The following is a 26,525-nucleotide window of genomic DNA, read 5'->3' as shown; positions in this document are numbered from 1 at the left end:
CGACAGACAGCGGTGAATGGGGATGGGTGGGGTGAGGAATATTCGAAGCACAAGTAGCGGACGCATGGAGACTACGCCCGGCCAAGGTAATGACTCAAGTCTTTGAAAAGCACCCCGCCGTCTTTATCTAATTTGAAGCCGAGCAACTTGCCACGAGCTGAATCACGAATTTTGAGGTAGTTATACTGGTCAAGGGTACTGCGCAGATGCCTGAACCTTGTGTTTTTCAGATCGTACACGGTGATCTCCGGCTTTTCTATAGCTTCCCATTCAGGCACCTTATAAGGGCGGAATATTGACCGTTTTCGTTTGTCGAACGGACGCCCGTATAGAAGGCCCTGAGCTTCCTTACCATTGTCCAACCCGAACTTTTGCGCATCCAGGAAATGCTTACGAATATCATCTTCGTCTTCAGGCCTTACTAAGATATCTTCACCACCGCCTTTAATTAGCTGCATGTACTTGTACCCCCCTGTAGGAGAAGGACGACCAACAATCCAGACCCGTTTGTAGGTGGCCATAGCGTCCTGCACTTTGCTTACAGGAACTTTTTCTACATTCAACATCGGTACGCCATCATAATGTAGTTCAGCGCCGAAATGCTCCTCAAGATCACTGCCTTCCAGGGCTTTTCTGTTTGGATCGTACCTCACCCTGCCGCCAGAGTAATAGGAAAAGTTTTCGATTTCAGATCGAGCTCCAGAGCTAGAAGAAGCACTAGGGTGCATCGGCGCTGCATAGCAAAGTAGGGCTGGGAGAAGCAATAGGACGAGTGCTGATAGCAGCACCATCCATTGCTGAAAGGTTTGACGCATTGCCAGCATTACTCGAGAGGTCGAAGTGGCAAGGAGAGGTCGAAGTGGAAGGGAGAGGTCGAAGTGGCAAGGAGAGGTCGAAGTGGCAAGGAGAGGTCGATGAGGGAGAGACCCGAATGAGACAGGGATACGCGGGTCTTCTTATACCTTCTCAGCCCTCCTTCCAGGAGGACAAAATTTTGCTGTTACAGGGCCACGTGTGGCGATAGCTCTCTCACCTCTTTGCGTTGTGTTGCCCATCTCGGTCAGCCACTTCCTCAGAGCCTTCATTTTCCCTCTTTGTCTGAGATCGAACTTCAGCAACATTGCGTCGTGGTCCGTGGCACCGATTGATCTGGTGCAGGTGCGAACTTGAGTGGGTACAGTACATTTAGACATCAAGACATGAAGATGCGAACTTGAGTGGGTACAGTACATTTAGACACCAAGACATGAAGGTACGAAAGTGCTGTGAGGCAAAGTGCTAAAGCTATCGACAAAGAGAGTATACCAGCAAACAATGCTTATTCCACCAGTACAATGTGGGTGTGTTGCCCTAGGAGTTTCAACGTGCGGTTTAGGGCAACATCAGAAAAGCCCGCCGCATCGACATTGTTAGGAGTAACTATCCTGACTGTGCATTCGTTATCGACTGGCAGACACCTTGGAGGTGAAGCTTGCTTTGCTGCTCCACCTCTTTCACTTGTTCATGTCTTTTCATAACAGTCCGAGTCAAGAAGAAATGTAGCATTGATGCATAATGTGGGATCTCTACGCGACGAAGGAAGTCCCCGTCTAGACTTTTGTCGTTTCTCTTTGCTGTTCTTGTTCTTTGCAAAACCTGCAAACTTGACCCTGAAGTTTCTCTGATCATTCGCTACTGAAGGTTACGATCCAGCAAGACGCTAAAGTATGACATAGATCCGATTTGATAGGGAATCGGGCAGAACAGATCTGATCGAGAAAAGGGCAAAGCCGATACAAGCGAGGGATCGGTTACGACTGTGTCCCACTCGTTGTCATACTTTGTCATTGAGGATGATGCTCCCACATGTGGGATGTGCCGATAGCTCTCTCACGTCTTTGCGTTGTGTTGCGCATCTCGGTCAGCCACCTTTGTGGAGCCTTCATTTTCCCTCTTTGTCTGAGATCAAACTTCAGCAACATTGCGTCGTGGTCCGTGGCACCGATTGATCTGGTGCAGGTGCGAACTTGAGTGGATACAGTACATTTAGACACCAAGACATGAAGGTACGAAAGTGCTGTGAGGCAAAGTGCTAAAGCTATCGACAAAGAGAGTATACCAGCAAACAATGCTTATTCCACCAGTACAATGTGGGTGTGTTGCCCTAGGAGTTTCAACGTGCGGTTTAGGGCAACATCAGAAAAGCCCGCCGCATCGACATTGTTAGGAGTAACTATCCTGACTGTGCATTCGTTATCGACTGGCAGACACCTTGGAGGTGAAGCTTGCTTTGCTGCTCCACCTCTTTCACTTGTTCATGTCTTTTCATAACAGTCCGAGTCAAGAAGAAATGTAGCATTGATGCATAATGTGGGATCTCTACGCGACGAAGGAAGTCCCCGTCTAGACTTTTGTCGTTTCTCTTTGCTGTTCTTGTTCTTTGCAAAACCTGCAAACTTGACCCTGAAGTTTCTCTGATCATTCGCTACTGAAGGTTACGATCCAGCAAGACGCTAAAGTATGACATAGATCCGATTTGATAGGGAATCGGGCAGAACAGATCTGATCGAGAAAAGGGCAAAGCCGATACAAGCGAGGGATCGGTTACGACTGTGTCCCACTCGTTGTCATACTTTGTCATTGAGGATGATGCTCCCACATGTGGGATGTGCCGACACTTTATATATATATACCACGTGGAGAGCTCGAGGCTCCCACCACATTCTTTTCCCAGGTCAATATAGTATAGTGTTTTTGCTCAATAGCTTCAACACTGTGCTTAGACCATCGCCGACCACTAAGTGTCGACACGCGTATTCTTTCATTATTCCAACATTCGCATGTCCCGCTGGCCGCAACCAATAATGAGGATATTTCGCCCTGCCCAAGTTCATCCATAGCAGCACCCACACTTCCATGATGACACTGGAGAGTAGCACTACCAGCAGACACCTCCAACCCAACTTGACTACCGGAGAACTGGTTGAGGCCAACAGTGCCGTCGCTCCACCAGGTGGATGTACGGTGTCGGTCAAGATCATGAGACACAGTGCTGTTCCTGTAGCAATGCCTCTAGCAACCCAAACCAGACTGCTCTCTCGCAGCTAGAGCAGCTGTGATGGTATAGACGGCCCTCACAGGGACCCGGCGTAGCGATGTTCGTTGGCCGTGGCGACAGTCTAGGTGGGCATGAACTTAGTGGTGGTAGAACACGTTCGGCTATACAAATCGGCATTGGCGAAAAGTGACACAGAAATTCTGCACCAAAAAAGTATTGGTGTGGAGCTTTTGAGTCAGCTCCGTGTCACTTGTCAAGTCGAGTCTGTCGCTCTTCCTTGCCATCTGACCTCCATCAACCCCTCAAACTGAAGCCATGTCGGCATCAAAAACCTTTCGTGCCGAATTCCAAAAGCCATACCCTGACCTGAAGGGCCCTGGTGCGAATGAAGCCCTCGATGCACTCTTTGAGAAGGTCACCAAGGCCAAGAAGCAATATGGGGAGCCCAATGAAGAAGATTACGAGATTGCAAACGAACCACTTTGGCACCTTCAGGGCCGCCTCATTATCAGCCAAGATCTTACTCTGAAGCGCGTACTCGAAGCAAGAATCCGACTTACTATCCAAGCAAGCCTCACCACCCATTGTCTGACGGCCTTTCCATACGAAGAGGCGCTCGAGGAGGCTGAGAACATGGAGCTGTCTGGCGACGATGATACGGCCAAATCTGTGCTCGACTGCTATCCGCTGTACGGCCTTGTCTTGTTCATGGTTGTTCGCATCTGATTGGGTCGATCGAGCCAGGCAAGCTGGCTGATCTGGTTTTCTACTTGCCGAGCAAGTTCGGTGTCTGCCCGGAATTCGTTTTGAAGGGTGGACAGGTGGCGTGGGCGCAAATGGGTGATGCAAATGCTTCCATTCCAACGGTGCAGCCGATCTATGGAAGAGGCATGCATGGTGCGAACGCCAATGCTGCGCCGCACAATTCGGTGCTTTTCGTCTCTCAGCTTTCCGTTAAGCACGGTATTGTGAAGCGTTACGGAGTCACCAAGAGGGTCGAGCCGGTGAAAGGATGCAGGAAAGTTAGTAAGAAGGATATGAAGCTCAACACGCATATGCCTGATCTCAAGGTCGATCCGGAGACGTATGAAGTGACGGACGCGGGGATATTGTTGACTGTTCCGCCTGCGGAGGAGCTGCCTTTGACTCAGAGTTTGCATCTGTTCTAGCTTGATGGAGCTCTCAAAGATCATTCCTGAGATTTTGCTCAGGTATGACATCAAGAAGCCGATTGTCGCACCCACAGTGCAGAGGTATGGTGCGACCGGTGGCCTTGGAAAGAGCGCAAAACAGCCGTCGTTGCAGGCAAGAAGCTTGCTGGTTCCTTGAAGCACATGTAAGTTCATCATGCCCATTTTTCCTTTCGTCGAGTAGTATTGAGATGGGCATACTGATTCTCAATTGCCCTTGCTGCCTTCTCATCTTGAAAGAATCTTTATGTTGAGATTGTATCACTCAACACAGTCTAATGCGTGGACTGTATGTCGCTCTGTATGAATATTCACACGAGACCGGCTAGTTGAAATCGCAAGGATGAGGAATGAGGAATGTGATGCATTGCATTCAAGACAGACGACGACAGACAGCGGTAGTGGTTCTCATTAGCTGTTGAGACGCATGGCAAACGAATGAAATTCGAATCAAGAGATACCAAATGGGGGTGAGGAATATTCGAAGCACAAGTAGCGGACGCAAGGAGCCTACACCCGGCCAAGGTAATGACCCAAGTCTTCGAAAAGCACCCTGCCGTCTTGATCTAATTTGAAGCTGAGCAACTTGTGATGAGCTGAATCATGAATTCTGAGGTAGTTAAACTGGTTGAGGGCCCTGCGCAGATGACTGATGCTTGTCTGTTCCAGTTCGTACAGTTTTGGCTTTGTAGAAGTTGGCAATCGAAGCCACTTCAAAACGGATGTTTTTGGCTTTGGTCGTTCGCCGAACGGAGACCCGTACCTAAGGCCCAGAGCTTTACTACCATACTTTCTCTCGAAGTCTTGCGCATCCAGGAAATGCTTACGAATATCATCTCCTTCGTCAGTCCTTAATGAGGGTAGTTCATCACTGCCTTTAATTAGCTCCATGAACCTGTACCGCTCTGTAGGAGAAGGGCGACCAACAATCCAGATGTGGTTGTAGGTGGCCATAGCGTCCCGCACTTTGCTTACAGGAACTTTTTCTACATTAAACATCGGTACGCCACCATAATGTAGTTCAGCGCCGAAATGCTCTTCAAGATCACTGCCTTCCAGGACTTTTCTGTTTGGATTGAACCCCACGTTGCCGTCAGAGTAATAGGAAAAGTTTTCGATTTCAGATCGAGCTCCAGAGCTAGAAGAAGCACTAGGGTGCATCGGCGCTGCATAGCAAAGTAGGGCTGGGAGAAGCAATAGGACGAGTGCTGATAGCAGCACCATCCATTGCTGAAAGGTTTGACGCATTGCCAGCATTACTCGAGAGGTCGAAGTGGCAAGGAGAGGTCGATGAGGGAGAGACCCGAATGAGACAGGGATACGCGGGTCTTCTTATACCTTCTCAGCCCTCCTTCCAGGAGGACAAAATTTTGCTGTTACAGGGCCACGTGTGGCGATAGCTCTCTCACCTCTTTGCGTTGTGTTGCCCATCTCGGTCAGCCACTTCCTCAGAGCCTTCATTTTCCCTCTTTGTCTGAGATCGAACTTCAGCAACATTGCGTCGTGGTCCGTGGCACCGATTGATCTGGTGCAGGTGCGAACTTGAGTGGGTACAGTACATTTAGACATCAAGACATGAAGATGCGAACTTGAGTGGGTACAGTACATTTAGACACCAAGACATGAAGGTACGAAAGTGCTGTGAGGCAAAGTGCTAAAGCTATCGACAAAGAGAGTATACCAGCAAACAATGCTTATTCCACCAGTACAATGTGGGTGTGTTGCCCTAGGAGTTTCAACGTGCGGTTTAGGGCAACATCAGAAAAGCCCGCCGCATCGACATTGTTAGGAGTAACTATCCTGACTGTGCATTCGTTATCGACTGGCAGACACCTTGGAGGTGAAGCTTGCTTTGCTGCTCCACCTCTTTCACTTGTTCATGTCTTTTCATAACAGTCCGAGTCAAGAAGAAATGTAGCATTGATGCATAATGTGGGATCTCTACGCGACGAAGGAAGTCCCCGTCTAGACTTTTGTCGTTTCTCTTTGCTGTTCTTGTTCTTTGCAAAACCTGCAAACTTGACCCTGAAGTTTCTCTGATCATTCGCTACTGAAGGTTACGATCCAGCAAGACGCTAAAGTATGACATAGATCCGATTTGATAGGGAATCGGGCAGAACAGATCTGATCGAGAAAAGGGCAAAGCCGATACAAGCGAGGGATCGGTTACGACTGTGTCCCACTCGTTGTCATACTTTGTCATTGAGGATGATGCTCCCACATGTGGGATGTGCCGACACTTTATATATATATACCACGTGGAGAGCTCGAGGCTCCCACCACATTCTTTTCCCAGGTCAATATAGTATAGTGTTTTTGCTCAATAGCTTCAACACTGTGCTTAGACCATCGCCGACCACTAAGTGTCGACACGCGTATTCTTTCATTATTCCAACATTCGCATGTCCCGCTGGCCGCAACCAATAATGAGGATATTTCACCCTGCCCAAGTTCATCCATAGCAGCACCCACACTTCCATGATGACACTGGAGAGTAGCACTACCGGCAGATACCTCCAACCCAACTTGACTACCGGAGGACCGGTTGAGGCCAACAGTGCCGTCGCTCCACCAGGTGGATGTACGGTGTCGGTCAAGATCATGAGACACAGTGCTGTTCCTGTAGCAATGCCTCTAGCAACCCAAACCAGACTGCTCTCTCGCAGCTAGAGCAGCTGTGATGGTATAGACGGCCCTCACAGGGACCCGGCGTAGCGATGTTCGTTGGCCGTGGCGACAGTCTAGGTGGGCATGAACTTAGTGGTGGTAGAACACGTTCGGCTATACAAATCGGCATTGGCGAAAAGTGACACAGAAATTCTGCACCAAAAAAGTATTGGTAAAAAAAAAGGTGTTGGTGTGGAGCTTTTGAGTCAGCTCTGTGTCACTTGTCAAGTCGAGTCTGTCACTCTTCCTTGCCATCTGACCTCCATCAACCCCTCAAACTGAAGCCATGTCGGCATCAAAAACCTTTCGTGCCGAATTCCAAAAGCCATACCCTGGCCTGAAGGGTCCTGGTGCGAATGAAGCCGTCGATGCACTCTTTGAGAAGGTCACCAAGGCCAAGAAGCAATATGGGGAGCCCAATGAAGAAGATTACGAGATTGCAAACGAACCACTTTGGCACCTTCAGGGCCGCCTCATTATCAGCCAAGATCTTACTCTGAAGCGCGTACTCGAAGCAAGAATCCGACTTACTATCCAAGCAAGCCTCACCACCCATTGTCTGACGGCCTTTCCATACGAAGAGGCGCTCGAGGAGGCTGAGAACATGGAGCTGTCTGGCGACGATGATACGGCCAAATCTGTGCTCGACTGCTATCCGCTGTACGGCCTTGTCTTCAGCGTCAAGGATTGCGTCCACGTTTATGGGCTTCCGACTACCCTGGGTTGTTCATCTAGGGCAACACAGGAAGAAGCTGCTAGTGCCGAGCTGGTCCAGAAGATGCAAGACATGGGGGCAATGTTGATTGCGAAAACTACGGCACCTCAGTTGATCATGTCGAACACCACACACTCTCCTCTCTGGGGCACTACGCACTCTCCCATCCAGACTGCCGAAGGAGATGAAAAGCAGAGCAACAAGTTTCAGGTCGGCGGCAGCTCCGGTGGTGAAGCCGCCTTAGTCAAGATGGGCGGAAGCCAGATCGGTATTGGCACCGATATGGGTGGATCAGTGCGACAACCAGCCTGCCTGAACGAATTGTTCGGGTACAAGTATGTCTCGAAACCTCAGGATTTCCGCTGGAAGCTGCCGAAAGACTTTATGACTGGTCTTCCCCATACTTCGGTGCCCGCAATAGCACCAGGTCTGCTGTCAAGGTGCATGCCGACTTTGGAGCTGGTGGCGAGAGTAATTGGCGGTGGCGAAGCTCAGGACTTTGACAAAGAAAACAAGTGGATGGATGAAGTGGATGAAGACGAGCTAGAAGAGCTCGAAGCAAAGGAGCATAACAATCCTCGTATCGTCTACACAACGCAGAAAAGCTCGCCCGAAGTAAGCGAGCTCATCCAATGGCTAGTCAAGTCATTGAAGGATAGGGATATGTACACTTGTCCAGAGCAGTGCGACGCTCTCGGCGACATCGATCTAGCAGCCTGGGCCACAGCATGGACCGAACACGCCAAGGAACATGGCTTTGACGAAGCACGCGAAATGCTTGGCGACGATCCACTTATGACCCGCACCCTCTTCGACGAATCTCGCCTATCCTCTGTCGCTTCCGACTCGGACAAAAAGTCATGGAAACCCGACAGCGAGCGTCTGGCCAAACTGGAAGAAAGATTCATCAAACAAGCCGGCATCACCGACGAAATAGTCGAAGAGCCCGAAAACGTCATGTTCATCACCCCAACCTACATCCTGGGTGGGGCGGTTCAAAACGAAGCTTTTGTCCAACTGGACGATGCAGGAGAGAGCGAAATCTGGTGTCAAATCTTCAACCTGCTCGATTGGCCCGCCATCTCGATCCCCTTTGCGCATCTGCCTAGCAAGGTGAGAGAAGAGTTGAGGAACAAAGCAGAATCGGATCCCAAATGGGCAAAACATTTGCCTGGAAAGGTGAAAGGGGATGTCATCTGGTCCAAAACATCAGACGACGAGGTGGACAGACTTGCACATTTGAGTTTGCAGCTTGCTACGCTTCCCGGTAAGCACGCTTCGTTGCTCGATTATGCTCGTCGTATTACTGAGCCTCAGAGATGAGATGGCAAACCAACACTTGGCTCAGTTTTTGCCACATGCAATTTCAATCCACAACGCAGAATCGTGGACAAGTATCAACATTGAAAACTGGATGATGCAGTTGGATGCAAGGAAACCTATCGAGACGATGTGAATGTGTTGAGACTAGTGTTTGTTGTACAGGGGAAGGAAGGAGGGGGGGGGGGGGGGGGGATAGTGAGGGTTGAAGCCTCAAACCAACGACATTTGGTTTTTAGATCTCTTTTCGAGACTGGTTGTTCAGTTGGCCTTAACCGAAGCCGACTGTTGAATCTGCTGATGTTTGGGCTTGACTCTCTCTCCGTTATACCCTAGCACCTTCTGTCCAGCAATCTCTTCAACGTCATGCCCATCCTCGGCCTTCTTAGCATGTTGCTGTCCATACGCTTTGACTCTCAGCCTTTCCCAATCTCCGGCTGTGGGAACGTTTTGGCGCTTCTGCTTGAGATGGTCCCAGAAGCCTTTTCCGTCTAGTTGCTTTTTGTTTTTGTATGCTTCTCTTACTACCTCGCTCTGCTGTTCTAGTGGTTCTAGAGATACGTTGTCGTTGAAGAGTGCAAAGTAAAAGATACCTAGTCTGGTATAGTGAGCTTGGTCTGCAGGTGGTGCAACTACGCGGTGAATGGTTTGTTTGAGGTATCCACCGGAAAGGAAGTGCATGGCATCGCCAAGGTTGATTACGAGTGCATTGTCTCGGTGTTTGACCAAACGCCATTTGTTGTCTGGCATGAGAACTTCTAGCGAGGTAATAGGTTGGCTCCAAAGGATGCTGACAGAATTGAAATCTGTATGACCTTGCAACCTGACCCCGCCCAACTTTTCATCATCTTGTTGATCCGGTGTGTGATAGATTGCATATCTCAACAGATCCAATCCCCTCTTCTCGGGTTCCTTACTCAAGTTCCAAAGATAATCCGCCGGAAGCTTAAGAACCAAACTAAGCACGCTGAGAACCTTTCGAAGGATAACTGCGTGGTTGAACCTTGCGAACTGCTCAATCTCAGGGATGAAATCTTGCAGCGAAGGTGGGAAAAGCTTTTCCCTTTTCTCAGGAGCGAAGGATTGAGATCCAAAGTTGAGCTGTTCGATGCGGTCTTTAACGCCGTTAAGCTTCCAATGCCCTTGCTCCTTGTAACCTACGAAGGAGCCTGTGGCGAGAATGTCAGCTTTGTAACGAGCTTTGTCGGATTCAGATACGCCCTTGAAGGCGTACTGACCAATGGCGAACTGGCGAAGAACTTCAGACCAGGAAAGACCATGGTTGATGGCATAGATGAATCCGTCGCGGTGGAAAGCTTCGCCTACGGAGGAGACGAGGGAGGGGGGTACGGAGGTCAAGTCCGGACCTGTGATTTGGGATAGGTCCAAGGTGGTTAGGGGGGCCCATTCGAGGTCTGTTTCGCGGGTGGGCTGGGGGGGAGTCCAGGGGGGCAGGCTTGGGCGTGTGGCGGATGGCATGATTGAACCAAGTGATGAGGGGAGAGCTTTGGGAGAAGGTGTGAGGGTGGAGAGTAGAAGAGAGGAGCGAGATGGGAGGTAGGAGGGGGTTATAAAGCATCTCAGTTCACGCCATCATCAGACACTTTCACCACCGACCAAGCAGAGCAGGGAAGGGATGACGAGATCCACCACCACCGTGAGCAAATCTTGCACACCGCATGCCAACTTCTGTCGATTCTTGACAGGCTGCAGAATGGTGTGCTCCAATCCTTTCGTGCATCAGAAGAATTGCAGTTGGCCGGGGCCAGCCAACCATGCAGTGACTGAAATGCACGGTTATCCATCTTGTTACACCACCTTGTTAAACCATCTTGCCACTCTGAGCATCGACCATCTCCACCCGTCCAATGAGACGGTGTCGAGTGGCGAAAGAGAGAGGCGGAGGCAATAGTGTGGAGTGAGCAGCTGAGGAAAGGCGCAATCTGACGTGCTCCCTCTGTGCCAATCACGCAATTTTGCTCATTCTCGCTTGCGATTATGCATTTCTTGTTGAGTCATGTCCGAAGCCCCACGTTCCTACTGAATCGCCCGATCTCATCCCACAGCATCTCACAGTAATCGAGATTGGCCGATCTAAATCTCGATCTAGATCCCGATCCACACCCCCTTCTCTCACCACACAACTTTCAACGAGGCTCGAGGAGCAGATGCTATCACAGACGTTCGAGATTCAGGACAAAGCATCGTAAATTGTACCATAACGAAGCGCTAATCGGAGTCATACATAACTTAGCCAACCACAGGAGGGAGAAGAGAAGAACCGGAAACTAGAAGACGACATTTACTATGAGAGAAAGACCAAGAAGGGGGGGGGGGGGGGTATCAAACTGCCATGGAGCTTTCAGCGACGCTTGGAGGAAGAGTAATCAGTAGCCTGGCTCCTACCCGATTCAGCTCTGGCCCTTCCATTGCCATTCGAAGGCCTGTACCCCTCCTCAGCATCATACCTGTTACTTTTAATACTACCCTTACCCGATCTAGAACTCATACTAGTACCCCTACTTGTGATACTCTTACTTGCCGACGAGCTAGCCAACGAGTTACTCCTCGTCGACTTGGATGCAATGCTCTGACTAGCCAAGGAGCCCTCTGCACCGTGGAAGAAGGAAGCGCGCGATCTCGACTTCTGGATACGCATCGTCTCCATCGCAGCGTGAGCACGAACCTGACACATGTTGGAAAGCAAGTAGTTAGCCTTGCTTCCACCGCCGATCAGGCCTTTACCCTTGGCCTCCAATGGTTTGCCGCTAAGCACTTTACGGAATTCGAGCTTGGCAGCTTCATCCTGACCCATGCAGCTGCGCAGACGGCCGAGTTCGTAGTGAGCAAAGTAAACGAGGTATCGGTCGATCTCATCCAGTTTCTGACCGTGCTCAAAGACTTTGTTGAACGACTGAATTGCGTCGGCTTGAATCTCTTCGATCGGTCCAACGGTGTCTTCGGCTGGCAAACGAACCAAAGTCTGAGGCTCGGGGTAAGCAACAAAGCGAAGAGCAACACCCCGGAGGAAGAAAGCCAAACAGTAAGCCGACCAGTACTCGTTCTCTCCTGTACCGTACGACTTGGGATTGTGGTAGGATTCGAGTTCGTCGATAAACTCATCGATACGCGTCAGTGTGTTCTCCACCAACAAGAACACTGGCGTCTGACCGATACAGTGCCACAAGTACGAAAACTCGAGTCCTGGCAAAGCAAGTCGGTTCTGCTGAGCAATGTACTTCTTAGCCTTTAATGCGACGAATCGCTCAAAGGAAATCTGTCGACCTGCTACCCTTTTGGTCAGCTTACCAACCGTGCGCATGATGGTGGCACTCTTGGCTCGGTCATCCATACCCGTCTCGTAGAGCATGACGGCTTTGGCGTACTGATAGATGGCTTTGGACCAGTTGGATTCGCGCGAAAGAACATCGTAGCACTCGTAAGCACGGGCGAAATCGCAGGTGCAGAGGTAGGTGAGCGAGAGATCCCAGAAACACAAGTGGTGCAACTGTTTGAACTCGCGCTGCGACTCAATCGCATTCCGGTAGTACTCGATTGCCTTCTCGGGCAAAGCCTGGGCGGCGTAGAGTCGAGCAGACCAGAAGAGGTAGAAGATACCGTTAGGGAAACGGACCAAGTTCCATGAGAGGATCTTGTCGGCAAATTCGAAATCGAGCTCAGTGACGGGGATGTAGCTCGAGATCCAAAGGTGGTACATGAGAATGGCAATGTCGCACAAGGGTCGACGAACACCTTCCTCATCAGCCGAGATGGTGGGAAGAGGCTTGCTCTTGCTCCATCCACCAGCACGAGCGAACAGGTCGAGCGAGAACTTGCGGTCACCAACGAATCCAAATCCTTCCATTATCTTGAGCGTCTTGGTAGGCAGCATGGATAGAACCATCGAGCAGATAGCGTTACCGAGGTAAACGCCCGATCGGAAGTCCTGGTCCAAGTGAACCGTCTGGCAACGCTTGCCCGAAACCTCGGCCTCTTCAGCCTCAGCATCAACAGCCTCGACAAACTTGAAAAGCTCACGAACCTGGAAGTAAGCAGCACGCAAGCTGAACGCCTGCTTCACAAACCCGATGCTGTCACCCGAGTAGAAGATACCCAGCACGGATTTGAGCAGCTGCGACTCCGAATGAACCAACTCGGCATGAAGCTGAACAAGACTCATGGAACGGTAGTTGCCCATCTTGCCGCCACCAATCAACTTGCCAATGGTACCCTGCTTCTTGCGGAGGAAGCCAGCGATCTTCATCGAGTGCTGACAGCACATGATGGCCGTCTCAAAGTCGGCAGGCTCGAAAGTCATGATCGACTTGACCGAGTTGATAAGGGCCATACCTTCGGCCTTGTAGAGACGAGTACCGGCACCGTTCATGCAGATCTCTTCGGCTTCGCGCATGCGAGAGTTGAGGAAGAGAGCCATGGCTTCGCGGACAGCTGCAAGATCCTCACGGCAGTCGTTGTCGTCGATCTTGCAGTCGGAAGTGCTGATCTTCTGCTGCATGTAGTCGGGTCGGACAGCGGTCTCGGGAGTGATGGATTCGTCAGAGTAAGCCGACATCTGGTCATCGATGGGGCTCTCCTCGTCGAACTCGTCATCCTCATCGGGGTAGTGGTCAACGGTGCGAGGTGCCTGCTGACGCTGGCCAGGGCGGGCGACGCCGTGGTCCTCTTGGTCATCCTCCTCTTGGTCATCCTCCTCTTGGTCATCCTCCTCGTCGTCTTGCTCGTCGTGGTGGCGGTTCTGAACAGCATCGTTGGCAGCGTCACCATTGTTCTTGTTAGCACCACGGATGTAGTTGAAGCCAGCAGCGGCAGCACCTGCGGCACCAGCAGCGACACCAGCAACGGCACCGACAGCAGCACCGGTGTAGCTCTGAGGCTGCTGCTGGTCATCGTCGTCGTCATCGTGCTCGGGTTGGGGTTGGGGTTGGGGTTCAGGCTTAGCAGCTCTGCTAGGCTTGCGGTTGAGCGACTTGTTGGCCGAAGGAGAGCGCCTGGCACGCGCAGCAGGCTCAGGCTCTGGCTCGGACTCGGGGTCCTCGAAACCATCTTGATCGGATTGCTCGGTTTCAGGTTCGGGTTCAGGCTGCTTTTTCTTGCTCTTGGACCTCTTAACGCCTGCAGCACCAGCACCAGCACCCGCGGCAGCAGCGGCGGCTTCACCCTTCTTGGACTTTTTGCCGGACTTTACGGAAGCAGCATCGCTCGGTTTGCGGCCCTTTGCGCCGCCACCGTAAGACTCCTTGATGGTGCCGTCATCACAGAGCTCGACAAGCTTCTTGTGACCGAAGGAGCTCTCGAGCGTGTCCTCGTTGTGTTCCTGGAGCCACTTGATGAGGGAGCCGTAGTTGTGACGGTCGTTGACGACTTGAGTGATGGTCTTGCCGTTGGTCTGAGGGTACTTCCAGGTAATGGTACCGTCGTAGGTGATGATACCGGCACGCTGGTAGATGTTCTTAGCTCGAACGAAGGGCAAGATCTGGTAGTGCTTGAGACGAATCTGCTTGGAGAGCACTTCGCGGCGGTAAGCGAGATCAGGGTTCTCGTCATCGCTGCGGGTGGTCTCGAACCATTCGCAAGTGAGTCTCTCGAACTCGTCGGTGAGCTGCTTCATTTCGGCCTCGATCTTGGAGCGAGACTTGGTGTCCTTCATGACATCGTTCTCGCCAGCCTGAGGCTCAATGTAGTCCCAGTCCCAGTCCATAGTACCTCCCATACCCTTCCGAATCTTGGAAGCGGGGACGAGTTCGGCGAGATCCTGGGCTTTACTGGAGAACTTGATCTTGTCACGAACGACAGGGTCAAGCATGGGCTGCAAAACTTGCCAGATACCCTTGAAGATCCAAGGAGCACCGTGGACGTAGATACGCTGAAGCGATTCGGGGTAGTAAGCTTCGAGACACTTGACGAGGAAGAGAACACACTGCCAGTCCATGTTCTTCAGACCGAAACCAGCCATGTCGAAGATGACGACGGCCTTCTCGTAAGGAGCCGTGGTGATCATACGAGCGTTCTCCATGGCAAGCAAGACGTAGTCCTGAAGAACTTCGTGCTTCTGTGCACTGGTAAAGTGGCGAGCGACGTGGATAAAGTAGATGGGGTTCTCCATCTTGTCGGTGGAGCCCATGATGTACGAGATACCACGACGCATCTGGTTCATAAAACCGGGGACATCCTTGAGACCGTCTTCACCCTTGTAGATGATACCGCTAACGTCCTTTTCGAGACGAAACTTGCAGGCAGCTGCCAACATGGCAAGTGCACGGTCAATGTCCCACTTACGAGCACGAAGGAAACGAAGAACCGAGGTATCGGGGTGATCCATCTTGGTGAATTCCCACATGGTTTGTCGCAAGATGGGTCCACCGTACTTGTCGATAAACTCGTTCATCTCTTTCATCTCTTCGGCCTTCCTGGCCTCTTCTTTGGCCTTGTCATCCTTGGGGATGTCCTTGCCGGCGTCCTTTTCGTTTTTGGGAGTGGCGGCGGCGCCTTTGGGGACCTTGGTAGGGCCACCTTGGCGCATTACACGGTCCGAGACATCCTTGTTCTTTTCAAAGAGCTCGAAAAGACGTCTCCACATCTCTCGGACGTCCTTCTGCTGCGAGGCGGAAAGGTTGCCTGTTGTAGCAAAGAAAGGGGAAAGGAAAGAAGGTTAGCTTTGTTGCTCTCTGGGAGATGAGCTCTGACTGCTCAGGAGGCTGGAATGAGTGGCCTAGAGAGGAGAACAGATGGCATGGCGCCGCTCATCCGCGCCAGGGCGAGGAGCAGAGAGAGAAAGAGAGAGAGAGAGTGTGTGTAGCTCGGAGGCGGCCATGGAGTCAAGAGAAGTGGAAGAAAGGGATTTGGCGACTTACCTCGGTAGGCGGGCTGGATCTCCTCACCGAGATCGTTTGTTACAGACGCCATTTCTGTCGACTGTGCTGGATCAGTGCTGCTGCGTTGAGCTGCACGGGATTTGTGAGGGAAAGAGGGTTTGGGTTGAAAAGGAGAATTGGCAGGTGTTGAGGAGCGAGACTGTCTAGACTGCGGATCCTGCTGTTTCTGGAAAAAGGGAAGCGACTGCTGCCGAAGCAGGGGGACTGGGAGGTAGTAGAGGCTACGAAAAGCGTTCCTATGCAGTTTCGCCGTCTAGAGGACAAGGTAGAAAGAAGCAAGAGAAAAGCGGATGCAAGCTGTGCTGAGCTTTGCGAAGACGGCTTTTCGGTTGAGACAAGAAAAGGCGTAAGAAAGAGGGAGAGAGGGAACTCGTTCGTTACAGTAGAAACGAGTGGAAGATACTCTTTTACGAATAGAGAAGCAGAGGAGCGTGTTGAACAAGAAAACGTGAACTCCAAGCACGGGTATCCAAAGAGAAGAGGGCAGGGAGAGAGTGTGTGGCAGTGGTAGTGGCAGTGGTAGTGGTAGTGGTAGTGGTAGTGATAGTGGTAGTGGTAGTGGTAGTGATGATGATGATGAAGGAGAGAAAAGCCGCGTGCTCTTTGGTCGTTAGAATAGAAAGGATGATAGCGAGAGCAAAGGAGGGGGGCCGAGCTTTTGATAAACGTGGATGGGCGACTCGCGCTGGGAGGATTATATTGGATCAGAGCGGGGAAAGCGGAGGAGCGGCTAGCCAAATGAGGCTAAGTTCGCTGCTGCTGCCGTGCGTGTGGACGAATGGAGGCGAAGAGCAAGACAAAAAGGCGGACAAAGACAACTGGGAAGCCGTCGTGCACTGAGCGAGAATGGAGAGGCGAGACACTTGTTACAGTAGTTGAACAGAATGCGGCAAAACAAAGCGTCGTTATTGGTTACAGTAACGCTCGAAATTTGCTCGGTGTGAAAGAGAAGAGCAAGGATTGGATCCAAGTGTGGATCTGAGTGTGGATCGATTTGATCAAGAGGGAGAGAGAGAGACGGGAGAGACAGAAAGGGAGAGAGAGAGAGGCAGAGAGGCAGAGAGAGAGACGCTATGATGGATGACCTCGGCTACTACTCGACTTGCATCCCAAACTGATGCCGACGACCTCGCCTATGTTGCGAATTCCATAACTCCATCTTTCGTGGATGTGTAGATATATGTGTCTGTGTGTACCTTGCCTTACTGTCTGGAGAAAGTCAAAGTGCGAGCAGAAAGAACAAGAAGGAGAGCAAGTTTTCAACCCCCGACGTTTACTTTTTTTTCCCACAATGAGAAGCATGACGACAATCATTCACCACTATCCGCGGTGAAGCGGACATGACAGCGACGTCAGAGGCGTCCATAAGAGCTTCAAGGAGATGCACGGAGCTGGTTACTGTCTCGACTGCTGCTGTACGCGACAAACAATCATAGAGCAGCCGAGTTGGAGATGACGACCAGAACTTGCTCCTCCTGGCGAAAGCGGGGTAGTTGAGAAGGTTACCACCGCTCCTGCCAGCTGTTCACACCAAGTCGGCTTGGCTTGCTTTCGCCTGCGTTTCCTCGCTATCTTTCACAAGCAAACACAGCAACTCGTTTGAACCGCCGTATCGCCGATCCGCCTTTGCTCCCCCACAATCTTGTAGCATGCGTGGGGCACCACAACTTGACCCTTCCAACGCCCATCAAACCGCGTCTTCTGGGCCAGTAGAGCGTCACCTTGCTGATCCTTAGACGGTCCTATCTAAGCCTAAGTTATGACAAATTTCACCGGGGTTTCCATCGATTTAATGTACCCTGTGGCAAGATCCGGGATACAGGAAACAAGGTCACCATGTCGATGTGCACGACCGTTCCAAGCTGCAGATGAGTCTGTGCACTGTGGCAGCATGGCAGCAATCATTGGGCAGACGACTAGGTTTTTCTCAGTATCAGACAAGCTTGCACAGGCAGGCCTCGGCGTTAATTGGTATCCATTTTGGTTGGTTCAATGTCATGTTGTTACATTCTCGCACAGCTTCTAGGCTCATTTGAGAAAGAGGCAATGAAAGCATAAGTCAAGGGAGCCAAGAGAAGAACAAAAAGTTATCCGCATCGCTTCCACCTGTGCGAGTGAGAGATGAGATCAAGATTGATATTTGGTGGCTCACAGAGATCGGCAAGGCACGGTAACATGGGAGCAAGGAGAAGAATATTAAGCTGAGCAGAAAGAGTGATAGCGACCACGGTGAAGAGGAGCATGTCGTTATTGCACGTCATCCATCTCCATGTTGGCCATCACATCGCCGCCTGCATCAGCACCGTATCGCTCCTCGCCCTCATCCACTCGGTCCTCCTCATCCACATCCTCATCGTCATACATCTCTGCCGAACCAGAACGGTCAGCACGGTCGCTACCACTGCCACCATCATCAAGACGGTAAGGTGGCAAACCGCTGTGCTTGCCATCGGTCTCAGTGAGACGCATGTTGCCCAGTCCAGCAAGTGGACTCATGGTAACACTGCGCATCGAAGGATCGTAGGTGCTGGTAGTGCTGCCATCGCTGCTGTCGTTAGGAACCAACGAAGGAGTAGGTCCACGTGCTGGGCTGGCACCAGCATTGCTCGAGACCGTGTTGCGACGTTTCGAAGCCATCAGGGTTTCAAAGTTGATCGATTCGGATCCCAGCAAACCAGACGACGGAGGGCTGACAGCTGCAGGCCACAGTGCCTTTTCTTCGGGCAAAGATCGCGCGTTGGCATCCATACCGACCAAGATGGCGGCGGCTTCGAGTAGCTGTACCTGTTGATGCTTGCTCATGAGAAATTTGGAGGCTTCCTTCCAGTAGACGGTGTGCTCCCAGCGATGCTTGATGAGACAACTTGGGTGACGGTAGACTTTGGCACAGCTTTCGCAACGGTGCAGCTGCTCGTGCTTGCCGCCCTTGGAGTCATCATCCTCGCCAACAGTGCCTGTTGAGCTGACCGAGGCGCGACGGTCACGCTTAGCTCCGTTGTCAAGGGCACCACTGACACTCGCGTTGGCAGTGATCATCCCTGGACTTGGCATAGGCATGGAACTGTCGAGACTGGAAGGACCAAAGCACTCAACACCGAGATGCGAGTGACCTTGCGAGCGCCCCTCGTTTGCAATAGGTTGCGCATTGCTTCTTGCCTGGAAAGAGCCAGGGGCGACGGTGGAGTTGGATGCGATGGAAGACGAGAGAGAAAGAGCTTCAGCAGCAGCTCCAAAGGAAGTGGAAAGACCGCTCATCTCAGCAGTGACCATACGGGGGGAGCGTGCCATCATGGGGATCGCTCGTCCATTGGGAGAGGTGGGGATGCCAGCAGCACCACGGCTCATCGAGAGGCCTGAGGCTCCACCAGCGCCAGCAGCCGAAGCTGTGTCGGTGGCTTTGCGACGCATCTGCCCGGTGATGGATTCTCTTCTGCGTCCACGGCTAGGCACAGAAGAGGAGATGCCGCCGTTTGATGAACCATCGGCCCTTGCGTTGGGCATAGAAGAGGGTGCAAAGAAGCCTTTGTTGGGCGGCGAGAGGCCAGCGAGTGGCATAGTCATGGTCATGGCTTGAGGCTGGTCGTGATAGGCTCGACGAACGGAACTGGCGACGGTCTGATATCGCAACGTTGAAAGGAATGCAGCAAAGCAGTGAAATGTGATGAATGATGACGGTCAGCCTGTAAGGCTCTAGCTAGTTTTGTTGTGAGATGGCTTTCGGCTATGCTGCTCTGTTTGTGCAGTCGCAAGAATGCTGCTGCCAAACACTTACAGTAGTGGTAGTGCTGCCGCTGCTTTCAGAGAAACAGCCGATGGGGTTGGAGAAGCTCATACGTTACGGTGTGTCGCGTTCAAAGTCGGACTACGTCGGGAAAGAAGGCGAGAGGGTTGGGATTGGGATTGCAAATTTGTCGTAGCGTTGCGTTGTTGTGTCGAAAGAGACAGAGAGTAATGGCCGAGATTGACGAGCAAAACAAAACGGGAGGCAAGAAGTGGGAAGAGATGAAAAAGAAACCAAGGAATGGAGCGGTTAGGCTTTGAAGGCTCTCATAAACGTCTGGCCAGATTTGGCGGTGCTGCATATCAGTGCACAATTTGCGATCTGAAGAAAGAGGCCACTGCGGAACACCGGAAGGAATCCTATGAGGAGAGGTTCACTCCAGTCGATGGGAAGAAGGGACAGAAGAGAAAGTTCGAGGGCTGGCAGGTGCCTTGCTCAGATGCGAATAGTGCGTGTTGCCGCTGCTAGCGTCGTCGACGTAACTATCGAGGCAAGCCGGTAAAGACGAAGCGTCGGCGGCCAGAGCTCCATAGAGCTGAGGGCGTTTGGGGCAACAGAAAGGTGCAGAAGCAGATGGGAAGAAAGATGAGAGGCAAAAAGAAAACTCACGACTTGCAGCCAAGTGAAAGGTTGATTGAGAAGATTGTGGACTGGTAGGAATGGCGGAAGAAATGAGGTGCTCCTTGGGGTTTCGAATCGAAGAAAGGCAAAAGACGAAAGCAAGACTTGAAGCGTATGCTAGTAGGCAAGAAGCGCTACCAACACAGAAAGATGAATGCCGCTTGATGAGGGGGGTGATTTATAAGAGGCGAGTTTCGACTGAAACCGGTCGTAGAAAGGTACTTGCTTTGGCAAGAACCAGGGAGCTGGGTTGTCAGAAGCTAGGACAAAGAGCGAGCAGAAACACCAAAGAGAAAGAAAAACCGGGCTCCTGATAGCGAAGAGCGAGCGAGATGTGCTTGCTGAGCGATAAAAGTCCCGAAAACGTAAACTTGGCGCTTCCGGAATGCTTTTTGGCAGGAGTCGGGTTCTGCTGCGAGTCTTGCGTCGAGGAAGGATGTGATGAATGCGGTCCTGAATATTGTAATGGGCCAGGAACAAGATCAGTTATGAGAACCTTGAGATCGGGAGAGGGAGCAGGAGCGAACCAGAGAACCGGTGACGAATCGTAAAGGAAAGGAAGTCTGAATGGTGTCAAGGCGATAGTGTCAAGGCGATAGAGTCCAAGACGAAGGATTTGACAGGCGCCAGTGAGCAAAGTGATGAGACCAAGTTGAAGCGATTGAAGAAGCGAGAATAGTCGATGGTGATGATGATGATGGTGTCGGAGGTGGTAGGTGCTGGTCGCTGGAGAGGATGTTGCAGCCAGACATTCAAGCCAACGGCATCGTATCCAATCGAATATGGAAGAGTTGTGCTCAAATCAGAACACACTTGGAAGGTGCCTGACTTTTTTTTAATTTCCTTTTTTTTTTTTTTTTTTGCCCCTTGAGGCTTGAGAGTGAGCGTGTGGACACGCAGACAGCGTCGGGCCAAAAAAAATCAAAAATCAAAAATCAAAAATCAAAAATCAAAAATCAAAAATCAAAAATCAAAAAAAATAAATCACAAGGCAGCAGAACCCACACACACAGTCGAGAACACATAGTCGAGAACACACAGAAAATAAATAAATAAAAAAGCGGAGCGGCTGCAGGGGAAAATTTGGAAGCGACTCGACTCGACTCGACTCTAGTTATAGCCTCTTATAACATGTACGTAGTCCCGCTCTTGGGTCAGGAATGTAGACACACTTTACTCCCTTGCTTGGGTGATTCTGAAATTCGATTGGTCGATGCAGGTCTGCATGTCTCGACAGCTGCAGCGCCTCTCAAACAGCAAATTGAACAAAGCATACAGGGGAAAAAAATAAAAATAAAAAATGGAGGAGACGCTCAAGTCGGCCAAGCAGCTTCCGCGACTGTTCGGCCTGGGAATCGGGAGTGGCAATAGGCTTGCTGCTGTTATTGTGCCCGGAAGACCAAATTGCTTGCGGTCATTTGGATTGCGTGCGAGGCAGCCAGAATTCTCTTTTTTTTTTTTTTTTTTTTTTTTTTTTTTTTTCTGCGGTCGCTCTGCCCGCGGAACAAGCACTTTAGCAATCCGAGATTCGGTTGGCCTTTCTTGCCACCTTTGGCCCAGCCATGAAGCTCGTAGTCAGGGCTCCTAGTCCGGAGCCGGGCGCTTGCTTCGCTGCCAAGCCTAATATTAGGCAAGGCCTGAGACAGCTATCGGGTCTAGTCCGATGATAATGACAAAGCAAAGTCTATATTGGCGGATACTCCGAGATGGCTACCAACTGGCTGTCAAAATCAACTCGCTTGCAATTACCGCAGTGCGAAACGCGGGAAAAGAGGAGACGGGCAAGCACATTGAGATAGCTTAACTTGCCTACCAAGCGACAACTACACATTGCAACTCGTTGTTACTTTGAGGCTCGATCTCTTTTTGCCTCGATCTTTTTTTTTTTTTTTTTTTTTTTTTTTGCCTCGATCTTTTTTTGTCTCGATCTCTTTTTTCGCCTTTCAGCTTTCAGGATCGGCCGATCAATTCAGCTCTATTTGGACGAGACGAGAAATCACATGTGCTGAGCAATACACAAAAGAGGCTTGGCCATTTCGCGGCAAAGCCACAATTCAGCCACAATTTCAATTCAGTCGCCAATCCACGCACAGAGAGACTCTATCAGTGGCATGGGGGAGCAAGACTTGGAATGCAGCTTTGGGCCTTTTGCACCTGCAGTTGCCGTTGCAGTTGACCGGTAACCGCCTTTTACCGCGAGAGCAAGCACCTTTCGGAACAGCTGACGAGCTACTCTACTCAGCCAGAACGTCAACTTTAGAGCCGCTGTTCAACCAACAGAATTGACCGGCCGATACTGTTGCAGCCTCTCTTTCTGCATGCTTTCTTGCATTGCTTGGTCAGGAACCGATCCCGTTCGCAACAACTGCTTGCTGTGGGGAGTGGGCTTGGGGTCAAGTGACCTTATGGATGCATTCATATGTAATCAGTTTAGCTTGGCATCGAGATGCTTGAATCGTATTGGCTCCTCGACCTCCACCAAGCTGTCATGGGGCTGTGATGTGGAATTAAGCGAGCAAAACTCTCGGAGAATTTCAAATGCGTGCCATACTGATCGGAGAGAACAGATGGCAAGCTTGTATCGCCAAGTCGGCCGAACGTCGGTAGAATTCGAGAAGAGCAGATGCTAATCTGATAGCATATCTCAAAGCCTAGATCAATCCATCGCTCATCACTGAGAACGGTTTGCTTCCCTCCAATCCGGGTTTGAGAACGGTTTGCTTCCTTGGCCGGCTAGCTCCTGGTTGCTCACTCTCGTTTGGTACAACAATTGTCGAGTCGAGCCCCGAAATGTTTGTAGTCTAGAGACCGCCATTGTCTATGGCTCTCGCATGATCGCATGATATTTAGATTGGCGACATCCAATCCTTTTGGCTCATATCGATCATCAATGCGTTGCATAAACTGACCGGCAAGGATATAAGCTCTGCCTCAGCACCACCTCATCCGATCTCGTCCTGGTCTTTGTTCGGGAAATGTGGCGCGATGAATACGTGGAGCCTCGGTTGCTTTACTCTATTCATACACTTCTAAAGTGCCTGACAAGCGAGATTGAGGGAGGGGGCTTTCCCGTGTTGTAGGCCAAATCGTTGACATTTCCCTGCGGAGTTGGAGGTCAACAAATCGTTCTCAAACCCGGAATGGAGGCAAGCAAACCGAGTATTTCCCCAGATTTCGTCAAGACCCGTATGTTTCCCTCCAACTCCACGCTCTGCTGCATGGAAAGCGCTCTCTCTCTCTCTCTCTCTCTCTCTCTCCGAGTGCCAGAAGGTCGGAGCTTTACTGCAAGTCCGTGTAGGTAATGAAGGGACCTCAACGTTAGTCACCGCAGCCTTGCTTGTCTCCGCTGCCTTTCGTGGCAAGAGTGAGATGCCCACTCCTCCTCTCCCTTTGTTGACAGCCATGATGGAGAGGCTTTTGATCCGATGAGCGTGAGAACGGCTGCCGTCTAAGCGCAGAGGAGCGGCGGCGCCGAAAGCTGTATGTGATGAGATGGAAGAATCAGAAAGACACTTGCGCAGCACATTCGGATGTGCCTTCTCAGGCTCTCAAAGAAGAAAGGACAGTAACGATAGCTGAGCTTGTGTGTTGTGAGATGAAGTGAATGCGCAGGCAGATGTGATAAAAGTGAACAACCGATTGATGCTACTTGTTCTTCCTTCTCCCACCAAGCAGACAACACCTTCCCTCTCGCCACCTTCCTCCTCTCCACCTCCTTCTCCTTCTCACAAATAGCACAGTGCTTCCTGGCGAGGCTTGTCTTGGCGCCTGTGCAAGTGATCTCCGACATTATCACACGGAAGCTCAAAAAATAAAATAAAACACTCTTTCAATCTGGCCACTTGATCAGCTGCGCTTCCTTCATCCTTCCTTCCGACACACTCCAACCTCCCACGACAGCAGCGCATACTCTCAGCGAACGGCTTCTTCTCCTGCATCTGTATCAACTCCCACAAGCCTCTCGAAGGACGCCCCATTCCTCTCTTCCCTCTCATCAATCGGGCCTGCTCCTGGACTGAGGACCATTCACGGTGGAACTCAAGCACAGGCCTCCGCGATCCCAAAACGGTAGCTCACCAGCGCAGTAACAGGCTCGGCTACCTTCCGACAAAGAGGCGCCGCCCCTCTGATTTCGACAGAGCTTCCCCCTCAAGCTCAGCCTCTTCGGCTTTGCCGACACTATTCCTCGCGCTCACGTGCCCCGCCCCTCTCGGAGCGAGCGAGGGGCAGCATCCCGAAGTAGCTCTATCGCTTGCTCGCTTTCCCACGCCACTTGACACGCCATGGTCGCTAAAATCTACTTCGACCCGCCTCTCTGGCTGCAGAGGCAGTCTTGGGTGCTTGGCAAGCTAAGGCAGGAGCGATCCGACTCTGTCGTCGATGTCGGCTGTTCCAACGGTGTCCTTCTCTCCGCTCTCATGCAGCCCGCCTTCCAGCTGGACCAATTCCCCCTCGACCGCTTTCCTGCTCTCGCTCTCCCCTCTACCGCATCCAAAACCAATCCCACCAACACCAATGATGCCACCAACACCAATGATGCCACCAACGACTCTGCCCTTCTCTCCAGCAGACACTGGATCTACAGTCCCAACGACATCGTCCTCTCCCGTCTCATCGGTATCGACGTCGAACGCAAAGTCCTCGACAATGCCAAATCCAGTCTCTCTGTCCACGGTCTTGCTCTCGCCAAAAACGGTCCACGCTGGAAATCCCTCGATGTACGACTCTTCCAAGGTCCCGTCGAAACGGAAAACCAAAATCTCGACGACTACGACGCTTTCGTAGCCACCGAAGTGATCGAGCATCTTGACGAATCAGCACTCCAACAGTTCGCTCCTACCGTATTCGGCAAATACCGTCCACGCATCGTTCTCATCACCACACCCAACTACTGCTTTAACGACAACTTTGGCCAAGATCTCAGCACCCGTCCTGGCTTTCCTGACCCAACCGGCCGCACGAACAGAGTATTTCGTCATGAGGATCACAAGTTCGAGTTCACACCAGACGAGTTCAACAAGTGGTGTGAGACCATCGCCGATGATTTCGGCTATCAAGTCAGCATTTCCGGTATAGCATCTGGCATCTATAGGGTGCCAAAGGATCAGATGCAGCCACCCGTACCCTCTGAGCAAGGAGGAAAGATTTGGAAAGCTACTCGTCCGCGTACTAGTAGTAAAGAGGATAAGGATTTGCGTTATGCCACCCAAGGTGCATTCTTTGTCAGACACTCGGCGAGTAGTATTGCTGCTCAACGACAACAGAGTGGTCAAGCAGGCAATCAAGGTTCCCACCCGTTCTCGGATAGGTTTTTGCAGTCTCGTTCTGTCCCCAAACCTCCTGTCGAGACGAGGGTGCATGATATGTTCGATGAAGCCATAAGCCGCGAAGGAGACGAGAATGAAGAAGATGGCGACGAGCGAGGCAGGTCCGGAAGGAGAGCACGCAGTCGACGTCCAGAAAATCTGCCTTTTTTGAGCAGTCCTTCCCCGCAAACACCCATGCTAGCGGCATTTTCGAGCGAGATCATTTCTGGCGTTCCGAGCTATGGACTTGCCGAAGCCTCGGCACCTTCGACTCAATTCAGCGGTCACGAATTGGTTTGGAGTCATCGATACCAATGCTCCCTTCCCTCTGGGCAGGTTGCGGAATCGGGGAAACGAAACATTCAAACTGCTCTACCGCTGCCCGCTGACGATATTTTGGCGAGCGTAGTGGAAAAACAGAGGCAGCTATACGTCAACGCCCAGTGGCACGGCGATGATGGCGCCTCTTCCCCCGAGGCAGTTGGACGAGAAGCCGTGGCAAAACTGTGGGATGTTTGGTCGGATGATCAAGTGAGAGCTGCCTGTGGAGGTAGAGTTGCCGTTCTACTCGATGCTTTGCGACTCGTAGCATCCGAAACAGATACTTCACCAACCCCACCAGGCGTGGCTGATAGGATCAACATTGTCGTTGCCTCCGACACAGCTTATTGGGAACTGAGAGTGCAGACTATCCGGCACAGTAATGTCGCCAATGGTGCCCAAGACTTTGTCGAGTCGGATCTTTTCCTCGTTTACACCCACCAAGATGTAGCGAGATGGCAAGCGGCTATTGATGAGGCGAGGCAATGGGTACCATTGGATCTAGGTGGAAGATGGGGCGGCTCGGGAGGAGCGACGAAAAGAAGCAATAGCAACGGCCATAAAGTCTCTCCTACGCGTCAAGGAGTAAAACCATTGAGAAACGCCAGTAGTCTCAATCCTACGTGGAATTAAGACTGGTCACCAAACAATATCAAAAAGCATATCGCTGTCGC

The 26,525-nt window shown here is 51.4% G+C and overlaps 9 protein-coding genes across 9 annotated transcripts; 4 read left to right on the top strand and 5 right to left on the bottom strand.

Moving 5' to 3' along the window:
• Nucleotides 1–71: 71 nt before the first annotated feature.
• On the bottom strand, nt 72–728 carry UHO2_06343 (uncharacterized protein; the record flags this gene model as incomplete). Its single annotated transcript, XM_041556351.1, has 1 exon — nt 72–728. The coding sequence occupies one exon, from the start codon at nt 726–728 to the stop codon at nt 72–74; it is 657 nt and encodes a 218-aa protein (XP_041412285.1).
• A 2,624-nt stretch (nt 729–3,352) lies between these two features.
• On the top strand, nt 3,353–4,206 carry UHO2_06342 (uncharacterized protein; the record flags this gene model as incomplete). The annotated part of the gene is made up of 2 exons (XM_041556350.1): nt 3,353–3,726; nt 3,816–4,206. 2 exons carry the CDS (start codon nt 3,353–3,355, stop codon nt 4,204–4,206), a joined length of 765 nt encoding a protein of 254 aa, XP_041412284.1.
• Nucleotides 4,207–4,737: 531 nt separating this feature from the next.
• UHO2_06341 (uncharacterized protein) lies at nt 4,738–5,388 on the bottom strand (the record flags this gene model as incomplete). Its single annotated transcript, XM_041556349.1, has 1 exon — nt 4,738–5,388. One exon carries the CDS (start codon nt 5,386–5,388, stop codon nt 4,738–4,740), a length of 651 nt encoding a protein of 216 aa, XP_041412283.1.
• A 1,320-nt stretch (nt 5,389–6,708) lies between these two features.
• UHO2_06340 (uncharacterized protein) lies at nt 6,709–7,037 on the top strand (the record flags this gene model as incomplete). Its single annotated transcript, XM_041556348.1, has 2 exons — nt 6,709–6,849; nt 6,930–7,037. 2 exons carry the CDS (start codon nt 6,709–6,711, stop codon nt 7,035–7,037), a joined length of 249 nt encoding a protein of 82 aa, XP_041412282.1.
• Nucleotides 7,038–7,180: 143 nt separating this feature from the next.
• Nucleotides 7,181–8,932, top strand: UHO2_06339 (uncharacterized protein; the record flags this gene model as incomplete). The annotated part of the gene is made up of 1 exon (XM_041556347.1): nt 7,181–8,932. One exon carries the CDS (start codon nt 7,181–7,183, stop codon nt 8,930–8,932), a length of 1,752 nt encoding a protein of 583 aa, XP_041412281.1.
• Nucleotides 8,933–9,190: 258 nt separating this feature from the next.
• Nucleotides 9,191–10,408, bottom strand: UHO2_06338 (uncharacterized protein; the record flags this gene model as incomplete). The annotated part of the gene is made up of 1 exon (XM_041556346.1): nt 9,191–10,408. One exon carries the CDS (start codon nt 10,406–10,408, stop codon nt 9,191–9,193), a length of 1,218 nt encoding a protein of 405 aa, XP_041412280.1.
• Nucleotides 10,409–11,291: 883 nt separating this feature from the next.
• UHO2_06337 (uncharacterized protein) lies at nt 11,292–15,853 on the bottom strand (the record flags this gene model as incomplete). The annotated part of the gene is made up of 2 exons (XM_041556345.1): nt 11,292–15,565; nt 15,802–15,853. 2 exons carry the CDS (start codon nt 15,851–15,853, stop codon nt 11,292–11,294), a joined length of 4,326 nt encoding a protein of 1,441 aa, XP_041412279.1.
• Nucleotides 15,854–18,069: 2,216 nt separating this feature from the next.
• Nucleotides 18,070–19,654, bottom strand: UHO2_06336 (uncharacterized protein; the record flags this gene model as incomplete). The annotated part of the gene is made up of 2 exons (XM_041556344.1): nt 18,070–19,437; nt 19,595–19,654. 2 exons carry the CDS (start codon nt 19,652–19,654, stop codon nt 18,070–18,072), a joined length of 1,428 nt encoding a protein of 475 aa, XP_041412278.1.
• Nucleotides 19,655–24,507: 4,853 nt separating this feature from the next.
• UHO2_06335 (uncharacterized protein) lies at nt 24,508–26,484 on the top strand (the record flags this gene model as incomplete). Its single annotated transcript, XM_041556343.1, has 1 exon — nt 24,508–26,484. One exon carries the CDS (start codon nt 24,508–24,510, stop codon nt 26,482–26,484), a length of 1,977 nt encoding a protein of 658 aa, XP_041412277.1.
• Nucleotides 26,485–26,525: the final 41 nt, after the last annotated feature.

This window comes from Ustilago hordei (assembly GCF_900519145.1).
Source record: "Ustilago hordei strain Uho2 genome assembly, contig: UHO2_contig_18, whole genome shotgun sequence".
Lineage (NCBI taxonomy): Eukaryota > Fungi > Basidiomycota > Ustilaginomycetes > Ustilaginales > Ustilaginaceae > Ustilago > Ustilago hordei.
Note: the sequence above shows the minus strand (reverse complement) of the source record. Positions and strands in the feature narration are given on the sequence as shown.